The sequence below is a fragment of the Centruroides sculpturatus genome, unplaced genomic scaffold, assembly GCF_000671375.1.
Source record: "Centruroides sculpturatus isolate CEXI.00-Female unplaced genomic scaffold, Cexi_2.0 scaffold242, whole genome shotgun sequence".
In the NCBI taxonomy this organism is placed as follows: Eukaryota; Metazoa; Arthropoda; class Arachnida; order Scorpiones; family Buthidae; genus Centruroides; species Centruroides sculpturatus.
This window is the reverse complement of record NW_019384574.1, coordinates 764,143-785,720: the sequence shown is the minus strand read 5'-3', so window position 1 is coordinate 785,720 and position 21,578 is coordinate 764,143. Positions and strand designations below refer to the sequence as shown.

Below are 21,578 nucleotides of genomic sequence, written 5' to 3'. Positions count from 1 at the left end.
AATGAATAATTATATTAATTTATTTTATCGATTGTCGTTTACACACTAAAGTTGATCACGCGGATTATCAAGTGTTCTGATATAACCATGTTTATTAATTTGGCCCAGAGTTTTTCACGTTTACCACAGTGTCTTGCAGTATATATTACATAATTTAAACGTATATAATGCAAATTATTTATGACAAACACAAGCGTTAGTTTACTGTGAATTTATTTATAATTATTACAAGGTTCCAGTTTAGTTTCAGTATTATATAAAACATACGGCGTATTGTATTTCAAAATCACTTTAAGTTTACTGCTTTTAACTTTTTATTAACTTCTTATGTAATTTTTCTGTATTAAGTAGATTGTTTCACCATATTTATCTTACATTACTCGCGTTATTATTCATGAAAAATAAGTTACGCATACTAAAAATTTTTACGTAACAAATTCTTATAAAAGAAAGTTCACAGATAAATATATTTGCATAAATAAAAGCTTAAAAAAAAAAAATAGAACTATATTTATATAAAGAAACATTTTCGTTACGGAGGATTCCGGTTCGATTCCCAATTGAAGTGATCCTCTACCCGAAATTATAAAAATATTAATCATAATATTATTATTAACTGACATATTGTTGTTATTAATATATAACAATAACAGTTTAGTATTTTAGTTAAATTTTCCTTCACACTATTTTGATTTTAATTAATCTGGCAACACGAAAGCGTGCGTAGCGTGTTTGATGCAGACGATACAACTGCTGTTTGAAATTCGCATTATTTAAGCATTTTCGGAAATGATCTCGATACGTAACGAACAAGAAGCCAATCAAATTAAACTTTACATTTCTTTCTTAACGAAATTCTTGAGAGAATTTACATGGTTAATCGATTCCTTTGTGTTGGTACGTAATCGTTTTATTTCCACTTAAAATTATAAATTATTCATGCTATAAAGAAAACTCTTACGTAATACATTTCTACAGAAGATGTATTGATTGGTGTTGATGGTGTATAAATCTATTTACATAAATTAAATCACATTTTATAAATAAATTCCCTTAATTTGTGTTAGAATTACTCTAACACATGCAATGCTAACATATACAAATAGGAATAAATGATACAAGTTGCTTTGGTTTAAGTACAGTGTCTAAACTGTAAACTGTAATGTATGAACTGCGGTTGCTCCAAAAAACCAGGACTGAATGTAAACTATTGGTCACGAACTAAAAGAAATTCTTTGTGTCGGATGGTGGCACGAGTGCGGCTTCGAACGAGGTGGTTGGGACCTTGTCGCGTCCGTAGACCGTGCCCGTGGGAGTAAAAGAGATGAAGGTGTGACCCTTTACAATATATAACCCCCAAAATCAATCGATTGTGATTTCGAAGACCTCAGAAATGAGGTAAAATTTAAAAGTGAAAAAATCTCAAACTATTTCTTGAAACCGTGCTAAAATCGATTGTTTTTGCTTTGCTAGAGATGACTAAAATCTCATAAATCACAAGAAATACCAGGGCGCAATCGGAGTTGTGTTGTGGATTCCATCGAGCCTTTCGTGTATTTAACGGGCGTCCCGTGGGTTGATTTCGGGGCTATATCTTGCAGGGGTATGTGTAGACTACTGGTTCCTTTGATTAACTTCTATGGGCACGGCATACGGCTCTGATAAGGTCCGACCGTTTCGTTCGGAGCTTCGTTTGTATCAGATGGGGTGCAATTTGAATCTCTCTCATCTGGGCAAACTAAGTTCTGCCCACTAGTGGCCAAGTGGTTCCGTTCCCTAAAAACTGAAAGTTTGGTCATGGTTTTGTGCCTCGCCAGGACGGGCTGGCCATGTGGAGTTTTCTGGGTTTTCTCCACATCTGTAATTCCTGAATAGGGGCCAGTTACCCTTAAAAAGATTTCCTGGAAGGCATCCCCTGCCCTAGGCAGATTGCCGAAGTGTTGCATTGTCATAACTTAATAAAACAATACAAACAAAGTAAGTTCTTGTTGCCCTTTTTTATTTTTCTGGAGGTTTTGGAATGTTGACATGTGATGAGTCAGCCCATACCACTGCTACTTTGCCTTCCCCCGTTATCCTATGTACTTAATTAATGTTCTTTTATCTGGCACTGATGAATTATCCCTTATAATATGCTCTTCAAATTATTTCCTAAATAATTATACATCTCTCATCACCACCTTATCTAATGCCTGGACACATGCCACATTTGTCCGGCTTAGTTGTCTGCATTGGAGTTTGGGATAAAAACAAAACAAAAAATATACTAAAAATTACTACTATCCAATATTGGATTTTCTGAACAATTAATAATTACAAAAATACAAAATTCCAATTAATTACAAATTGCAATTAATGCTAGTTAACATTCTTAACTTGCATTAACCTGATTAAGGATTTTTTATGCTATTTTCTCTTAATCAATAGTAATTACAAAAACTTAGGCTGATACCACAACAAAATTAATGAATAAATATGCAGATGAAACTTCTACAAATGTAAAATTCTGTAATGTGGATAATGGAAATAAAAAGTAAATAATACAATTCAATGTAATTGTAAATAAAAGTTCTTTTGTTACCAGAATGAAAAAAAAAAACATGTTGTATATGTTAATAAAAACATGCTAAGTCATATATTTATTGAGATGAAATGTTTCTCAAGATTTAAAAGTAAACATTCTGTTAAAAATGATAAACAAAAATTAAACCAGGTTTAAATTTTGTTGATCGGCCCAAACATTCTGTTACGTTTAACAGAATGTTTGGGCTGATGATGAGACATTTGGATTTTGGAAAATATTTTTCTCAATAAAGACACAATTTCTATAACTTATATAGCAATTTTTCATCCTAATGATGATTATGGAGTCAGCAATTAATAAGAAGATGATTCTTTTGTTACATAAATATATAGCAAGAGAAAATTTTTGTTTTAGCCCATGGTTGTGCATTAGCATTAGGTGCTAAATTTTCTATTTGATTAAGCTGCTAAAGCAGGATGAACTCTACACAGTTTAACTGACTGTGATTGATGGATGGTTTTGTTACCTAACAATGTTTGTGGGGAGAGCAAACATTAGGCAACATTTTCCTTCAGAGACGAGTCGCGTGATGACAGATGTTACTACTTTGCTGCTCATAAATTGACACAAGTATCATCCGAGACTTTTGCTGATTGGTTGTTGATGACAGCAAGTCCAAACTTTCAGAAAAGTAAAGTTGGCTAGCCCTTGTTGGGTAGCATGTTTTCTGATGTCAAAATTGGCTTACAGACAATGTTGCGCAGCAAAATTGTGTAGTGTTTGACCCATTTAAGACATGCATATGCCTTCAAAACTCTGGATCAAGAGTTTTAGTCAGTTGTTAACTTGCACATGAAAAGAATAAAGTGGATGCTAATTTGTTAACTTTTAGCTGGTTTTTGATTCTGAGTTTTGAATATGGATATTAACTTTTAGCAACAGTTATTTTTTTAAAACCATATTTTTGTTATAACTTCATTCCTAATCATTCAAATAGTTGAAAATTTCAAATGGCAAAAAATGTACATTATTGTATTATACAATCAAGTACATTATTGTATGACAGATGCTCGGTTTTAAAAGAATTAAAGAATGAAAGAGCATTTCTTCAATGACAAATTGCTTTGCTTATATAATTCATTCGATCTTATATAACTCATCACACATTTTATATATTTTTGAATAGTAAATAGCATGTTGCTACTTGTAATTAGTATGAATATGTTTGTACTACTTTCTTTATTCATGAGAAAATAATAAATAATTCATGATAAAAATAAATTTCTATATAATCAACATCTTTACAAGGGAAAGTGTATTGATTAATCTAATTCCATAAATTTACATTATAATTACAAATAAATTAATTTATTCTGAAGTTATTCTAATAAGTGCAAATTTTGCAAGCATAATTGCAAAAATGATCGAAATTATTTTGGTTTTGTTTGTATAATTTACATACATTTAATATAAAAATTAGGTAATTTAAAAATATTAAATTTTGTAAAATTTATATGATGTCACGTAATGTCGCAATTTATATGAAACAGATTTAATTTTGAAGGTTTTTTTTTTATTTTGTTGCAGTGAAGTGCACTAAATTGATTAATTTAAAACAATGGCGCCACTCTGGAATAGTTCAGAAAAATTAGGTCTTGTTATCAAGTACATTATTGTATGACAGATGCTCGGTTTTAAAAGAATTAAAGAATGAAAGAGCATTTCTTCAATGACAAAATAATTCCAAACAATGAAAAGTAAACACTTGTTTTGTAGATGCCCAATGAAATCGTAATTTGATTCTTCCTTTCACTATGCTTCCATTAGAACTGCCTTAGTGATATTTATATAAGTCTTGAAAACAAATTTAGCTTTGTCAAATCTTAGTTAATAGAATTAAAAAAGAAACATTGTTATAATTGAGACAGGGAGAATAAAAACATCGACTCTACCAGGTGTCTAGAAAGAAAGATCTGATTCATTGTCTGCTTTTCATTGTTTGGAATAATTTTGTCATTGAAGAAATTGTTTCACACTGTCTTTCTGATACTTCTAATTAAGATTTAGATTTTATTTTCTTTTTACAGATTATTTCTATAATTAGAATAAATTCATTTTTTAAATTTACAGAAATCATTAACTTTTTCCCTATTTTTCTGTCTTTTGAATAATAAGAGGATATTATTAATCATATCCATTGTGAGTTTGGCTATGTCCACAATTGGGGTCAGCTGAATGCAAAGGAAGGACCCAACATATTCGTGGCAGATTTCTCGTAAAAAATTTCTGGAGATCTTTCCAACCACCTGTATTTGATTCCGAGATCCTAGAGCAGTAGATCGAGGCTTTAACTGCCTCGGCCATTTGACACATTGATTTAAATGTAAAGATTTGCTGAAAACTGTGCAAAACTTTGGATTGAAATCTCTGCTTAAATTTTTTAAAATTTTTAAACAGTGTTTATTTTTATAATGCCAATTTTTTTTTTCTTAACAACTTTGTATTATGTTTTCTACATGAAATATTTTTGTAGTGTTATCATTCTTAACAAAAAAGAAATCAATGATTTCAGGTTTCTAAAGAAACAACTTAATGTCAAGAACTTTCATCTATTGTTTATTAACGACGACTATTGTTTATTGTTTATTAACTTTTATTTATTAACGACTGTCAACCTCTCCTAACTCCATTTTGATTTTGTATATTTCATTGTGTAAATTTTTCCATTTTTCTCCAAATAAATATTCTGTTCTGTGATGCCATGATTATTTTAAATTAATCTAGATATCCTCTGTCCATTATTATTATTATTATTTATTTTCTATGAGTATGTTATTATTGCATGCTGCAGACCAGATCAAGTTTTACGAGATAACTTGTAGACAGCGTCCTAAAAGAAACCATCACTTACAAGTTAACTCGTTGACAGTCAATGTGTTAAATGAAGATAAGATGATAAACTTGGTTCTGATGATTTTCATATTGTAATATGTAATTAGGATGCGAAAATTTATTTATATAGTTAGGAAGATTCGTATATTTGTTAAAATAAGACTTCATGTTTACGTTCTTTTAATGCAATATCTATCTCTATCTAAATATTTCTAGTTACTGTGTTGATATATTTTTTAATATTAAAATTTAAATGGATTTAGTGTCCTTTTTTTAATATTAATATTGCATGCTATTCATTTTAAGAAGACTTTTTTTTTTTTTTTTTGAGATAAATGCATTTTGTCTTTGGATCCGAAGTTTGATAATGTAAGTGATTTGTTCTATTTTTGAAATGACAGTTCTTAATTAAGTGTAAGTTTCAGATTTATAGATGTGACATTTTCTATCTCAAATAAAAATGGGCTTCTTTCTTCTGCTGTGCCAAATAATTGTCAAATATGCTGTAAATTCACTATTATTAGTTTGTAATTAGGAAGACAGAGAATTAATTGGACTAGAAACAGAATGTTGGACATGTTTATCTTACTTGAATTATCATGGAAACTCATGACAGGAATTGGTGGAAACTATAATAAATATAACTAACCCTATAATTATTTTAAATAACAAACAAACAGCCAAATTCTTTCTCAGGTGACTGATAAATGATCAATGTTGTTATATCTGAAATTATTTAAGGAAGCAAAGATCGAACAGAGGTCTGGGTAGCATAACTGGCATCATATCTGCACGGTAAGTGGGAGTTGCAGGTTCGAGTCCTGCTTTGGGCTGATCTTTTCTTCCAGAATAAATTTGTTAATTTATAATTCCATTCATCTTTAATTTGCGTTTTGGGTGCTGTGTATCGGCACCTAAAAATCAAAATAAAAATGGATGTAAAGTAAAGCCTAGTGTCTATCGAAAAAAGCATTTTGTCATGAAATACAGATAAATTATAATTATTTTATTTAACAAGAGATGACAGCCTGTCCTGCCTCCTGCCAAATTGCTTAGTAATTATTTAGCCTTATTGCTCAATAAAGAATCCAGCTGTTTGTTTGGTATTTGGTGATGATCATAAGATATTATTATTGTTTAATTCTTTGTTAATTTATCAGGAAAGTCTGAAACAGATTTGGATTTTGAAGTTTTAAATCGTTTTAAGTTTTTTTTATAAATACACAAAAGCAAATAATGTTTTTTAAATTGCATTGGAATTGTTGTTTATTATTTGAGATTATATTATGAATTGTATATTGCTTTAACTATTAAAAAAAAGTCTTAATTATTATCATTTTTCTTAATTTAAATTATTTTGTTGTTATATAAATTAATCATACGAAACTTATTTTTAGGATTTCTTCACCGATAACCATTGGTCGAAATTACCATTTTCCTGGCAATTGTGTCTTTGCAATGTAGAACCACAAGATCTATCAGTTTGGTTAACGAAAGAAAAAATGAGGTAAATGAAATGACTTTGCTGCTAATTTTTGAATTATTTAGGATAATCAAATTATTAACAAGATTGTTTAATAATGAGAAGGAAAAAATACTGCTACAGTAGAGTCCTGGAAACTTGATTCTTGATAACTTGACAGTCCATAAAACTTGTCGTGTCATTTGAAAAAAATAAAATAATAATAATAATGATGATGTAAGTATTTTGATAAAGTTTCTGTTGGATGGTAAATTTTTCTTTGTAAATAAAGACACAGTTGTTCCAAAAATACCAGAATACCAGAGAATCTACATTTAACAGTGCTTTCTTCCAGTGGTTATAAAGGCCGGAATTCCGAATGGAACAGGATCAAAAATCTGAAGATGTCGTAAGATCTGCCAGTTCCAATTTTTTTAATTTATATTTTTAATTTGATAATTTTTTTGGATGTTTTTTAATGAATGTTTTAAACTGGACAGCCGAGTAGCCTGTAATGGAAGGTCTGGTCGTCTAAAGTTTTATTCTATAACACATAATAAAATGATGGTTTTCAAAAGAATTTTTGGAACGACTGTGTCTTTATTTACAAACAAACAAACATAAAAATAATAATAATGTAAGTATTCTAATTTTTATTTTTATAACTGAACACTAGGATCAAATAAGTTATCATTCTTCACTAGCAACACTCAATAACAACATCAATTCTATGTGTTAACAAAGAATATAACCTTTTTTCCAAGCTTCCACCTGTAAAATGCCATGATGCAAGTGTCACTAACTCAAAAGTAGCCACTGAATAGCAAATATTTTTAAATAAATCATATTTTTAAGGAATATATTAAGTGTTCCTTGTAGATTTTGTAAGTTGTAAAAATATTTATTTTGTGTTTAATCATTTAACACACTGATCACATCTTTATTTGTTAAGTTGCAATAGAAGCTGATCAGTACTAGCTAAGATCTCTTCTAACATTCAGAATATTTGTGACTATACCTACTTTTGCCTAATACATGCATTCAAAGGAATATTTACTTTTATTTAAATGTGCAAAAGTTTTTGTTATAGTTTCTTATTTATGATCTGTTAGTTAATTACATGCAGCATTTTTAAGGCGTAGTTTGTGTTGCTATGCTGTCATTTTATATTCATGTTTATAGATGTAAATTAAGAGCAAGAATAAAGTATTTATTGCTTAACAAAATTTTGAAAGGATTTTATAAATTAATCAAATCACTTCAAGTTCTAAAATGAATTTTTTTTTGTTTTTTTATTTTTTTTGCACAGAGTGCAGAACAATAAGTTTATTATTATTGTGTCAAGATGATTAATACTTACTTCTCCACAAATCAATGTAAAAAATGATAGAATGATATAAAATATACAAACAAGAAAGAATTTTTGGCTCAATGATATATAATAATTTTAATAAATATGTTAGAAAGGTATATTTTTTTGATTTTATAAAATGAGAATGCATAAAACTAAGACTGTGTATAAAAATTATCATGAAAATAAAGGGACAAGTTCATGTTTATTTAATAGTTTAACTTTAATAAAAGCTAAACTCTTATGTCTTTATAGTAGAATGTAATTGTATCAATGGGCGGTAAAGCCAAAAGCACTTTAAGATGAAAGGTTCACTGTATGTATGTCATATGAGAAATTAATTCATAAGCTTGAGTGCTTTTATAGTTAATAATTCTCAAATACATTGGTCAGTTACTCTTTTATTTAGAGTTATGCATAAATTGTAAAACCAAGCGATTACCAGATTACATTGGGATTAATGCTACTAACCAGAGCCATAACTAGGATTCTGGACGCTTATGGCAAAGAATAAAAATGGCACCTTTTTAATTTTTATTATTAAAAAAATAATAATATTATTTTAAAAAAAATTTCTGTCCTTTCACACGCTGTACGAGGCAATAACAATAAATATGAAAATTTATGTTATTAATTTCGAATACATATTATTTCGAAACCTTCTCGTTGGCGCCTTTATTAAATTGGCATCTATGGCAGGGGCCACATTGGCCATACCCTAATTACTGCTCTGCTACTAACTACTAATTAAATATCAAGTAATCTAAAATCGAGTAATCTAAATCTTTAATCTAAAAATCGGGTTAGTAGATGTTTATATTTGTATAAATTGTAAAGACAGAAATTAAAACTTGGGAAAATATACAAATATTGATGTCATATATAGTTAATTATGGTATTTTACTCTCTAACAGTTTATTTAGTTTAAATTTTTAATATAGTGATAGTATGAAAGGTAAATTTAAACCATTTCCATTCATTTAATTATAAATTATAAAATCAATTGTTAATATATTTTTGAATGATACAATGATTTTTTATAAATCTTTCAGTTACAAAGAGGTCTGGCCTTTGGGTCTGCAAGCTCTTCGAATTGTTGCACATACATTCACATTATCTCGTAAAGCAGTTACCTGTTTCCATCAGTTAGAACAGTTTCTGAATTCTTTTAAATTTGAAAATAAAGGTAATTTGTCTTTTATCAAAATTACTTTTTATAAGTTAAATAAAATATATTATTAAATTTTTGTGTAAACTTCTTGTTAATAGTTTCATAAATGTTTAATTTACATTTTAGAATTTATAAAGAATTACTGAATGTTTTTAAAGACATTTTCTATCTTATGTGAACAGTTCAAAGTGATATCAATATCAACATAATAAATTATATTATCACGTTGATACCAGATCCTTTCTAAATTTGGTTAGTTGTTCTAATTATTAAAATTATCAGCAGGCCTGTCTTTACTGGGCCTCCTAACATTCGAGACCTCAAAAATATGCAAAATTGAATAGAGCAACAAGTAATAAAATTATTATAAATAGTAAACAATCAAAAGATATTTGATAAATTTTATTAAACATAAATATACCAATGTGTTTAGCAAAGAAAGCTAATTGAAAAAATTTATGATCATTAACCCTCCATTACGAATTCCTTAAGGGGGCCTCCAAGCTTTTCTTGGCTCAGGACCTCGCACGTACCAAAGACGGGCCTGCTGATATGCATTCTGTACGATGTAGTAAAATGAAAAAATTACACAGGGTTATTCTCTTTACAGAGGTCTTAAACATTTCTTAACAACTTTGTTATTTCTTTATATATGCCTATGAAAATTTATATGGATATATCTTGTACATTGCAAAACAAGTTTTCCTGAAGATGTTGAAAATGGCCTCCTTTAACATTTAAGCTCTTTTGTATTTGAATCTGCAGATTTTCAAACATGTTTGTTAATGTGATCTAGGTAATGGCAGTAACACCACCATATCATGTCTTTGAAGGTGTAAATTTTGCAAGGATTATTGCTGTATATTCACTCCTTTATTAAACCTCAAGAAGTTGGAAGCCATTAGGCCTCAAGATCTTGGTGGCCAAAGATTTTTGGAGATTACTTGGTCACCAAAAACAACTTTTAATTTTTCTCATGTTTGCATATATATGTGGCACATTGCTTTATCTTGTTGAAAATAATAACTTGTCAATTGTTTGTCTGTTAACTGATGGACAGTACAAATCTTTGAGTATGTTAAAGTAAATCTCAATTGTAACAGTTTTATAAAAGAATAAGAGGCTGATAAGTTAGATATAAAGGTGTTTAGATGCTGCAGGTAGTCATATTTTAGCATTGCTTTAGGAAAAACTTGTTCAAAGTACAAGGTCTTTTAAACTAGTCTTCCATATAAATATTCATATGCAAATATAAAGAAATAACCAAGTTGTTGAGAAATGTTTGGGATTTCTTAGTGAGAGAATCACACTGTATTTAATTATAAATGGGATAAATAAAAGCAATTATACTTGTATTTGGAACAGGTTGTTATACATATTTTCAAATAGCATATTCCTTCAATTTTACATAGCCATAGAATCTAAGATTCATCACGACTTTGAAATCAAGATTTTTTTTATGAAGGGAAAAATTGTTAAATCATTAATTTTATTAAGTTTTAAAAGAAACAACAAGTTAGAAAAATAATTCAAATACCATGAAATAGGTAATGTTTGTTAGTTTTATTTTCATGCTCTTCTGAAAATACAATAACTATTCATTGTAATGCTACATTATGATATCTCAAAGGCACTTTAAACTTTAAAGAAGGTGTTTAAATCAAATCTTGTTACTAGTAAAGCATGTTTGAACTAATTGACAGGATAGCCAAAAAAAATGTTTATTCAGTAATAGGCATTTTTTGGCTAACCTGTCAATGGTCGTAAACACTTCCAAGATTTATATAGAAAATATATTTCTTCTTGACTATACATACATAGATGAGTCTTTGTCTACTTTCTGTCCTTTCACACGCTGTACGAGGCAATAACAATTCCACCGGCAAAGTCAACCTTTCTATGTAGGCTACCATGGCAATTTTTATTTTTAACAAAATGTAATTATTAATTTCTAAGCCACCGCTAGAGGATGTTTTTAACTGTTTTACATTTTACGTGCGAACGGTAGCCTATATAGAAAGGTCGACTTTGCCGGTGGAATTGTTATTGCCTTGTACAGCATGTGAAAGGACAGAAAGTAGACAAAGACTCATCTATGTATGTATAGTCAAGAAGAAAGATATTTTCTATGTAAATGTCATAATTTGTCCTGGCAATTTTTATTTTTAACTTCCAAGATTGTTTATAACCTTTTAGCATTTAGAATGAAATGTGTAAATGCCTTTGAAAGTATTTATGAGAAGTAAAAAAAAGGACTTCTTAAGTAGATTATAGGTTATTTTTTGTAGTTTTAAATGAATGGTATTACAGATATTTATAAGATGACAGCATTATGGTTAATAACAATTGATAATATAATGAAAATTTACTTTGTTATAATTAGCATAGAATATTGAAAATTTTTATATTAAAATTATAAATAAGAAATGTAAGTTTAGAAATAATGACTTAATTTTATAGATAGAAACATAAATTCAAATGAAGATGCCGAAATGTTGAAGTGTTCAGATTTTGATCATATATTTACAAGACATGTAAAACCTAAAAAACGTCATGAAATTGAAAGAATTGCACAGGTTAGTAATTTTTAAATATTTCAAATATAATATAAATTGGCTTCATGTGTAGGATTTTTAAAAGAACTGAGTTTAAAAAAAATTACTTTTTCATAACATTTTGTTCCAAAGTAATTAACTAATTGTAGTAATTGTCAATGAGCAATGATACATGAAAAACAAGCTTAGAAGAGCTCATAACCGGTGGTCTCATGCTGTCCATTTGTCTGTTAGCACCCACTCAAATAATTCCACCATTTCCTATGAGGCAATATCACTGTTTTGGAAACCATTGATCTATAATTAAATAAATTTTTAAAAAAACAATGTTGAGGAAAATTTACATTTTGCTGTTAAATTTATTTTTACTGTTTTTAAAATAATTATTTAAAAAGTATTATTTGAATTTATTTATAAATCAAACATTTTGAAAATAATTTTAAACCTATATTCAATTTTAGACCAAAGAAGCTTTAATTATACTAAAGGTGAAAGTACATTCATTAATAAATCTTTAATGTTTTGTTATATTGTTGAATTTATATGTAATTATTGCTTTTAAAAGACTAATAATTTCTTAAATATAATTTTAAGAATATTTTTATCTGTCTTTTAGAGTTTATTTTCTCTCTTTCTATTGTTAAATAAATATTTCAACTATTTCAAGTGGTAGGAGTTCTTTTTATAGTTATTTTATAGTTCTTTTGTATGAATATATTACCTAAACCTCAATCATCAGTAGTATTCATATTATTTATAGCTCTTAAATTAATTCAATTTTGAAACAGACACAGTTAACTCTTATAGAAAAAGTATATAGCAATATCTATCAAAAATCATTAATTTAGCCATTAATGGTAAAACAGGACTATCTAATTATAAAAAATATTTTATAACAATAGATTTAATTTAATTAGATTCTGTAAGGACATCATTAATGCATCACTTATGTATTGCATCAAATGATAGCCTTACACGAACATTGCCTGTTTTATGTAAAAAAGTATACAAAATATTAAAATGGATGAAACGATTAGCATTTTAATGTTATTTTTTTGAAATTTTGTGGCACACCAGTAAGCTTTTTAGAAACTATATAATTCACACCATTGGAATATGTGAATCATACTATTTCTACAAAGTAAGAGGCTGAAGTTCCAGTTACCAAATAATATTTATTTCATATGTAATTATAATAATATTTCAGATTGCCCAAGTGGTCTTACAAAACATTAAATGTCATAATGTTGTTGATATTGGATCTGGCCAGGGACATTTATCTCGTCTTTTATCACTTCGGTATGGCTTTCAAGTAATAACAATGGAGACTATAGAATCTCACATTAAAACTGCAGAAAAATATGATAAGAAGGTAATAAACGCATTGTAATTCATTAAATAATTATTAGAAAATATTTTATCTATAAATTTATAAATGTTACAGATAGTTTTATTGTAGGCTTTAAGAGAAATTGTTAAGAAACAAAACAATAGTAATTTGAATGAGAAATCTGAATTGAGTGCTTTAATATTGCCAAAGCATATTGTTTATCATATATCTGAATCGACAAGTGAATCTGAATTAATTCAAGTAAGTATTGTCTATATATATTGTATATACAGTGGAATCCCATTTTAACATTTGCCATTTAATAAATTTTTTCAGATGATAAAGAAAAATTGGGAAACAGATGTAATAAACTCAGATGTATGTAAATTATTTTATATATGTTTATATCTATAACTGATTTTATCTGAAATAGAATGATTATTAGAATGATTAATAGAATGATATGTTTATATCTATAACTGATTTTATCTGAAATAGAATGATTAATTAGGACAAACAAACTTTTCCATTTTGTCACTTTCCTATTAGATATTTAATTAAAATATTGAATGGAAATTGTGAATGGAAATAAAACAGCATATCAGCCATAATAACTGACCACAAAGTTATTAATAATATATGAATGCATAAATGATGAAGCGATCATATATTGCACAAAGATTGAGATTTGAATCTTGTTCTTTAGAGCAGGATTTACATCTGTAATGTTTTTCAGATATATCAAAATTTAATTAAAATAATAATAATAATAATAATAAGCAACACTTACCCATTTTCCAAATTTACAGATTATTACTAATATGTAAATTTTAATTTATTTCATTTTGTAATTTGGAGATTGAGATTTTCTTCTGATGTAAATATCAAGTAAGAGAAAAGATTTTTTGTAGAAATGAAATAAACTTTAATCTGTATATAATAAATACATCAAGTTAGTTATTTCATATAAAAATTCTTACAGGCAATACTGTTAAGTTAATGCCATAGATATAAAAAAATTATCTTTTTGGTATATATAGTCGACCCCCTATAACATGGATTCGTATGTCGCGGGGAAAAAATTGCGACCATATTCGTATAAAGATGCTAAAAGAGACTCGTAAAATGCAGTAAAACGTCATCACCGATTCATGTCGCGACAGGATTGGTCGAATCTGGACCAATAGTGGACGAGCAGCTGAACTACTTACACGCTACGGAAAGTTGAGTTTACTATCGTCTGTACAGTATATAAATTAGGTACCGTAAGTCTAATACAGTACTGTAATTTTATACATTTCTTGTGAAAAAAGCATTTCTTATTCAACGGTCATAAAAATTATTTTTATTAATGATGTCTCCAAAGTTCAATGAATTTTTCACAGAAAAATAACTTATCAGAAAATGCGCCTGCCATTTGGTGCACTGCTCCGCGATGAAAACAAGCTTAAGCAATGGCGTCGTTGAATGGTGCACACTCGGTAATTAATCCTATAATTTTTTGTTTATAGCATAGTTTATACGGATTATTCCCAAAAAATTATACATGTTTTGGAAATGTTGAGTCAGATTAGTCTAGAATCGATTAATTTTATGGAGGAAAACCTTTCAAACAGCCGTAGTCCGTAAACTGCACACGTGTCGGGCTGTGATTGGCTCATATATTTAAGGATTCCTACAACGTGAAATTCTTATAAAGTGGAACGTATCTACTGCGTTATAGGGAGTCTACTGTATAAATAAATTGAATCTTTAATCATACAAGTGTTGTTTTATTTAAAAATAGATTTTTCCAGATACATTTTAAACCACATCTGAAATTTCTAAATAAAACCACAATAAAATTCACATGACTTCTTAAAATCTTAAAAAATNAGTTTTGGATAGTGATTTTAAAACCTTTAAGGACTTATTTTAAAATGCAAATAAAATGCAAAGAATTATAATATATAAAACTTTTATTTATAAATTTTATAGATGGCTTTATTTCTAAATCATTGATTAGTTTATGTATTTGTGATCAATTATATTTTTAATAAGACTTATATGAGACTGAATTTCTTATTTTAAATAAAGAGTAATAATCATTTATTCTTAATTTGCTACATTGTTTTAATGTAACTAGTTATCTGTACATTACATATGATAGTCATTCTATAGTTTATAATATATTACATTAAATTAATTTCCTTTTAATATCTTTATAGAATAATTTTGTTCTTTTATATAAAAAAATATTCAAATGTAGATACAAAATATTTTAGTATCTAATCTTAATGAATTTAATTGTATTTTATTTTCAGATATTTTTCAGTATTGTTGGGCTGCATACTTGTGGAAATCTTGCAGTTAATATGATTAAATTATTTTTGAATAACTTTGAAGCTAATGTAATTTTGTCTGTTGGTTGCTGTTATATGAAGCTAGATTTAAACAGGTAATATATTATAGTTTTTCTAAATTTTTTAAAATATTTGTTAAACTACTTGTTAGATAAGATCAGATTAGACAAATTTAACAAAATGTAAACATATTTATTTCTAAACATATCAGATTAATGAAAGTTTTAACTTTTTATCTTGGAAATTAATAATTTTGATTTCCATTTTCCATGATGATTAATTTTTCACTTTACAACATAAATATAATGTAGATTTTGAACTTATGAAACATTAAGTGTCAATAAATTTTCAATTTTTACACATTACTTTATAAAATACTGATTTAAATTATTATTAAGCCTATCTAAATTTTATATTAATTGACTTAATTGCTGATAGATTCAAACTACTTACAATTAAGAAACCTGTTATAATATTGCTGAATGAATTTGAGCTAGCAATTTCCAACAATACCAGTGTTTTATTTAAATACTAATTGAAACATGGAAAGCATAAAAGCACAAACAATAATGACACAGCAGATTTAGTACTGTTCAGCAAAAACCATTTCATTGTGTATAAATATCAAATAAACAGGAAAATAAGCATAGTGTTAAAGATTAAACTATATTTATTTTTGGTAGTTTCAATGATTTATTATCATCATCATCATCATATGTTTGTTACAAAAATGATACATTTTTAAATTTGAAAAAAAAAACATTTGGTGTATTTATGCTTAAATTGTCAACTAGGACTTAATTTATTACTAGGACTTATTATACTTCTGTTCCAATCATGGAATGGAATCATCAACAGAGGGTGGAAGAGGCGAAAGGATAAAAGGAAAGATCAACTCAAGATTAGGCAATGTTTAATTGAAAGTGAATGATAAATGATGTAAGTTTTTTAAAAAAAGGGTTTAATCCAATTTTATCAATTTAATTGATTTTATTGTTTTAAATGCAGGAATAGGATTGGATATGTATTATTTATTGTCTTAAATATTGTTAGATTCAAGGATGTATTTATAAACCATGATATTGTAAGTTTTACACTGTTTATTTTATTGTTGGGAATTTTATATTTTATGTTTTATATAAATTTGTAACAATTTTATAATTGATTTTTTAGAGAATGTCGGTCGGAAACCTGCTGATGAGGGACCAAAGGTCTGAAACACAAAGATATCGTGTGTGTGTTCAGGTGATAAATAAAAGACTGTTTTTTTTCTGATTTGATTATTTAACTTGTAGAACCAGTTATCCAGTATAATAAGTCCTAGTTGACAATTTAAGCATAAATACATAAGTTAAGTACACAAAGGCATAAAAGTTAAAAACATTGATTTTTACATACAGATTTATTTCAATGCAAAACTGAAATATAATTATGTAAATTGAAACATAAAAGTAACATTATCTAAATAGGTAATATAATAATTAAAACATANAACAAAATATAATGAAAGCAAAATAAAAGTAAAATAAAAATAAAGCTCAGACTTGGTTCCTTACAAAATAACTACAATTACGAAATTTTAAACTAAGAAATTTCAATTACAGTTATTCTGTTGGTATTGGTAAGACTGCTAACTTTGTTATTGGTTGTTTTGTGTGACCAGCCTTAGTTTTAATAATACACATACTAATCTTATTGTAAAATATATTACAACTTCAATTCTATCTAAGATACCATTTGTTATGATGAAGATGGTTGAGGTAGTATCTTTGCTATCTCTTCCACAAGTGCTGTCAACTTACTGGTATATTGCCATCTGCTCAAAGTATTGTCCTTCAAACTCATAACATCTGGCTCAAAAATTGATGATAGCTGGCATCCCACCAAGAAATGGGTTGGGGTCAAGGCTTCTAAGTCATTTTGATCCTCGGACAGGAGAAATCAGACAAGAATTCAAGATTCCTTCAGTTTGATTTATAACTGTCAAAAATTCCTTGAATGTTAGTATGGTGACTCCAACAGCACTTTTAAAATGGAATTTGAAACGCTTGATGCCGGCCTCCCAAAAACCCCAAAATGAGGAGCCCTTGGTGGAATGAATTTCCACTGAATTCTCTCTGATCTTAAATAATTAGCCAACATTTCATCAGGATATTTTACAAGATTATACATACATTTCATCTCATTGTTGGCTCCAATAAAGTTCTTAGCATTGTCTGAAAAAATTATATTTACCACATTTGGCTAAAAATCTCTTCAAAGATGCAATAATGCCTTCACTCATCAATTCAGAAACTATTTCAAAATGAACAACCTTGGTTAAAAAATATATGAAAATACAAATGTACATCTTATGATATGACCTCCTTTGTTGATTTTTGTTTTTAATGGTAAAAGGACCACAAAAATCTACACCAGTTACTGAGAAAGGAAACGAAGGCCTTAATCTTTCACTAGTAAGTTACTCATTTGTTGTTGACAAAGGACCAGGCTGTACTTAGTACAAGTTATGCAGTTATGAACTATTTTTTAGCTTCCATCCAAGAGCCAATATTTTTGACAATTACAATTTAAAAGAGATTCTGCATCACCATAGAAATATTTAAGATGTTCGTTTTGTTTAACATAATCAAATGAGTCAGTCTATGACTCTTTGGTAATAATATATGTTGTTTAGAACTGAAATTAAGAGAACTCCTTTTCAACCTTACACCCACACATATTACATTTGATTTATCTAAGAAGGGAGTTAAATCCTTAAGATTACTCCTTTTATCAACCTGTTGAGATTTACTCAAATTGTCATAGTCATTGCTAAGGCTACAAATGAAATGAGTTTGGTCTCGCTTTCATTGATTTCATCTACACTTAGCAACCAATTCTTTTGTCTCTTTCACGACAATTGTAAATAAATTGACCCATAAAACTGAAAATGTTAAGAATCTTACAAACAGTTTACAATAATTATTACTCTGATTTAATAGATTGTCTAGAAAAGATTGCTGAACACTGATGGCACAGAAAACAGTATTATCAGATTTCCTTAATTCTCACAAGTAATCATCCTCATTCTCTAATATCTCAACTGTCATATCTGGGGATTTCAGTTCAAGTTGATTTTTCAAGAATTCTGGACCATTGAACCAAAAGGGATTGTCTAACAGATGATTGTCATTTATGCCTAAAGATAAAAGATCCACTGGGTTCTGGTTACCTGGACAATGATGCCAGGCACTTGAATTGCAAAGGTTTTGAATTTCCTTTATGCAATTGGCCACAAAAGGCTTCCAGTGTTGGCCCTTGATCCAGTGAAGTGTAATTATGGAATCAGTCCAGAAGAAAACAGACACGGATTTTTTCTGGTCCAAGATTTTCTTGATGTTATTTGTTAGCAGGGCAGCTAGCAAGACTCCAAGTAGCTCCAGTCTTGAAATGGTAATTCTTTCGAAAGGAGCCACTCTACTCTTGGAAGTGAGGAGGTTCTCTATAATATCAACTTTTACAACTCTCAAGTATATGGAAACACCATAGGCCCTTTGACTAGCATTACAAAAACTGTGGATCTCAATGATACACATCCCTAGGGATCTTAAGTCTGGTGAGATGTGGAACCTCAGAACACCATTGGAGCCATTTTTTCGGTATGTCATCAGGTAACTGCTCATTCCAAGGAATTTTCTGCAGCCACAGGTGTTTCACACAAATTATGAAAGTATTCCTAATGGGTTGAAGATTTTCACAACTGCTCATAGGAGGAATCACTTGGACATTTCTTAGACAGGATCTCTAATAGACCCTTCACTTCTATGATGAGACAATCCTCATTTACATTCCAGGACAGTCCCAAAACCTTGGCTGCACAGAAGCCTGACTTAATGGAATCATGCTCCAATTGGGTGTCGAGTCCGTCTTATTTCCACTGCTCCATTGGAGAGCTATGGTTTGTTGTACACTTCCTTAACATTATGTTTGCCTCTTTCATAATGGACAAAGCCTCTTGGGAGACCTCCAGGGCTTCTTCCGTGTTGTTGGCACTGGCAATGAAGTCATGCACATAGAGGCAACAATTCAATAGTTCTTTTGTGGCTGGGTAATCATGCTGCATCTTTCTTAGTTGTGCCTTGATTGAACAGGAAGGGACTGGAAGTGACCCCAAAGGGCACTCTCTTGAATCGGTAAGTTTTAAGAAGGCCATTTTCCTTCCACGGCATCTCTGTCCCTTTCTGCCAAGGACAATTGCAGAAAAGCCATTTCTATGTCTGATATGAATGCAACTTGTGAAGTTGCATTTATATCTGTTAAACTTCCAACTTGTGAAGTTGGAAGTTTAACAGATCAAATATATTCTGATATGAGTTTGTCCCAGGCCACAACAGTCATTTAATGATAGTTGCCCAACCTCATGTGAACTCGCATCAAAAACGATGTGCATCTTGGTGGTTGTGCTGTCCTCTCTGATGACAGGATGGTGAGGTAGATAGTAGACTGTCTTGTCTTTTAATTTAATTATATCTAGTACCTTTGCAATGATTTCCTTCCTTTCATAATCCTTCAGTGTTTCTGAGTATTTTGACTGAACTGTTGGGTTATGCTTAAGGCTATTTTGAAGAGAGTTTATTCTTTTTGTTTTGATATCAAAATTGTAGTTGAGTTCTCTCCAATCCTTTATCCGAGAAAATTCAACCTCGTATATTCCATTTTCATAACGGATAGTTTTTTCAAATTTCTCTAACACTTCATCTATGCTGTTGCCACTAGGATCATCTCTTAACAACATTTTTCTGGCCTATCTACCCCTTTCCTTGTTCATACCATTTTGCTGACAGCATTCCCCATAACTTGAAGCTACCTTACTATTTGGTGCTGCAATTTCAATGTTCTCAATTTCCCAAAATTTTTTGAGCATTTTGTCTAAACTAGTTTCTTCTTTAATAAAGCCACAATGAATTTGGTTACAGTTCTCCGCTGATACACTTCCCAAAATGACAAAGCCAAAAATGGTATTTTGTAAAATAAGAAAAACTGAATTCTCATCTTGAATTTGCCCTAGCTTCAGTAGCTCATAAAAAATCTCAGCCCTCAATAGCATATCCACACATTTTGGAATGTTAAAAGTTATCATTCACCAACTTCAAGTTAATAAAATCTTGAACTCGAACATCTAACTTTCGTGAGGAAGTTACTTCAGCAGTTATTTTGAGGATGACTAAAAAATCTAAACTCTACAAAATCTTTCTCCTAGTTACATATTAGAGCATTAACCTTATTCTTTATGGTATAGAAAGCATCATTTAGACCAGAAACTACAATATTAACCTTTTCCTTCTTTAATTATATCATTTCTATACATCTTGACATGAAAGTTGATTCACTTCCAGTATCCAAAAGGCATCTTACCTTATATTCATTCTCCATTTCATCAATCAAAAAACAAATTGCAGTGTTCAACAAAACCATATTTTTTTGACTTCAATGATGACTAATAAATGTCTTTTGCAAGAATTCTGTTGCTTCGGCATTTAACACAGACCTGGTATGGCCATTTGTGCTGTTGTTTGAAACTTTGCCTCAGTACAATTTTTGTTTTCCTTATTATTCGACTCTGATGCTAACTGCTCTTTGGAACCAGTATTATTTGGTTTAGGAAAATGGGGTGCAAAATGTAAGTAGATTTCTCTACCTAATTTGTTAGGTTTGAACCACCCATCTCTCTGTCTCATGCTAATATGAGAAGCTGTTTCTCTATCTAGTGATACAATTTGTCTGATACTATGAATTCATTTAAATTTTTGAAATCTGACACATTCCTCAGCTTGCATTCCCAAGCAGTAGTCATCCTAGAAGCAAATTGCACATATGTTTTGTTAGGTAAATGATTTGTCCTTCTAAAGTGCTCTAAATACAAGTAAGGAATAGGCTGAAACTTTCTCAAGACTATCTCCTTCACCTTC

At 29.1% G+C, this 21,578-nt stretch overlaps 1 protein-coding gene and 1 long non-coding RNA gene across 2 annotated transcripts in view; both read left to right on the top strand.

The window, feature by feature from the left end:
* The first annotated feature begins 706 nt into the window (after positions 1-706).
* Positions 707-21,578, top strand: part of LOC111624272 (protein RRNAD1-like) — a 34,977-nt gene continuing 14,105 nt past the window's right edge. The window contains exons 1-8 of the mRNA XM_023367087.1: positions 707-897; positions 6,814-6,923; positions 9,282-9,415; positions 11,861-11,976; positions 13,163-13,327; positions 13,415-13,546; positions 13,622-13,663; positions 15,589-15,722. Coding sequence (XP_023222855.1) covers positions 790-897; positions 6,814-6,923; positions 9,282-9,415; positions 11,861-11,976; positions 13,163-13,327; positions 13,415-13,546; positions 13,622-13,663; positions 15,589-15,722 — 941 coding nt within the window. The 5' untranslated portion in view covers positions 707-789. The remainder of the gene's footprint in view (positions 898-6,813; positions 6,924-9,281; positions 9,416-11,860; positions 11,977-13,162; positions 13,328-13,414; positions 13,547-13,621; positions 13,664-15,588; positions 15,723-21,578) is intronic.
* Positions 16,627-16,902, top strand: LOC111624273. The gene is made up of 2 exons (XR_002756547.1): positions 16,627-16,711; positions 16,801-16,902. It is a non-coding gene; the product is annotated as an uncharacterized LOC111624273 (long non-coding RNA).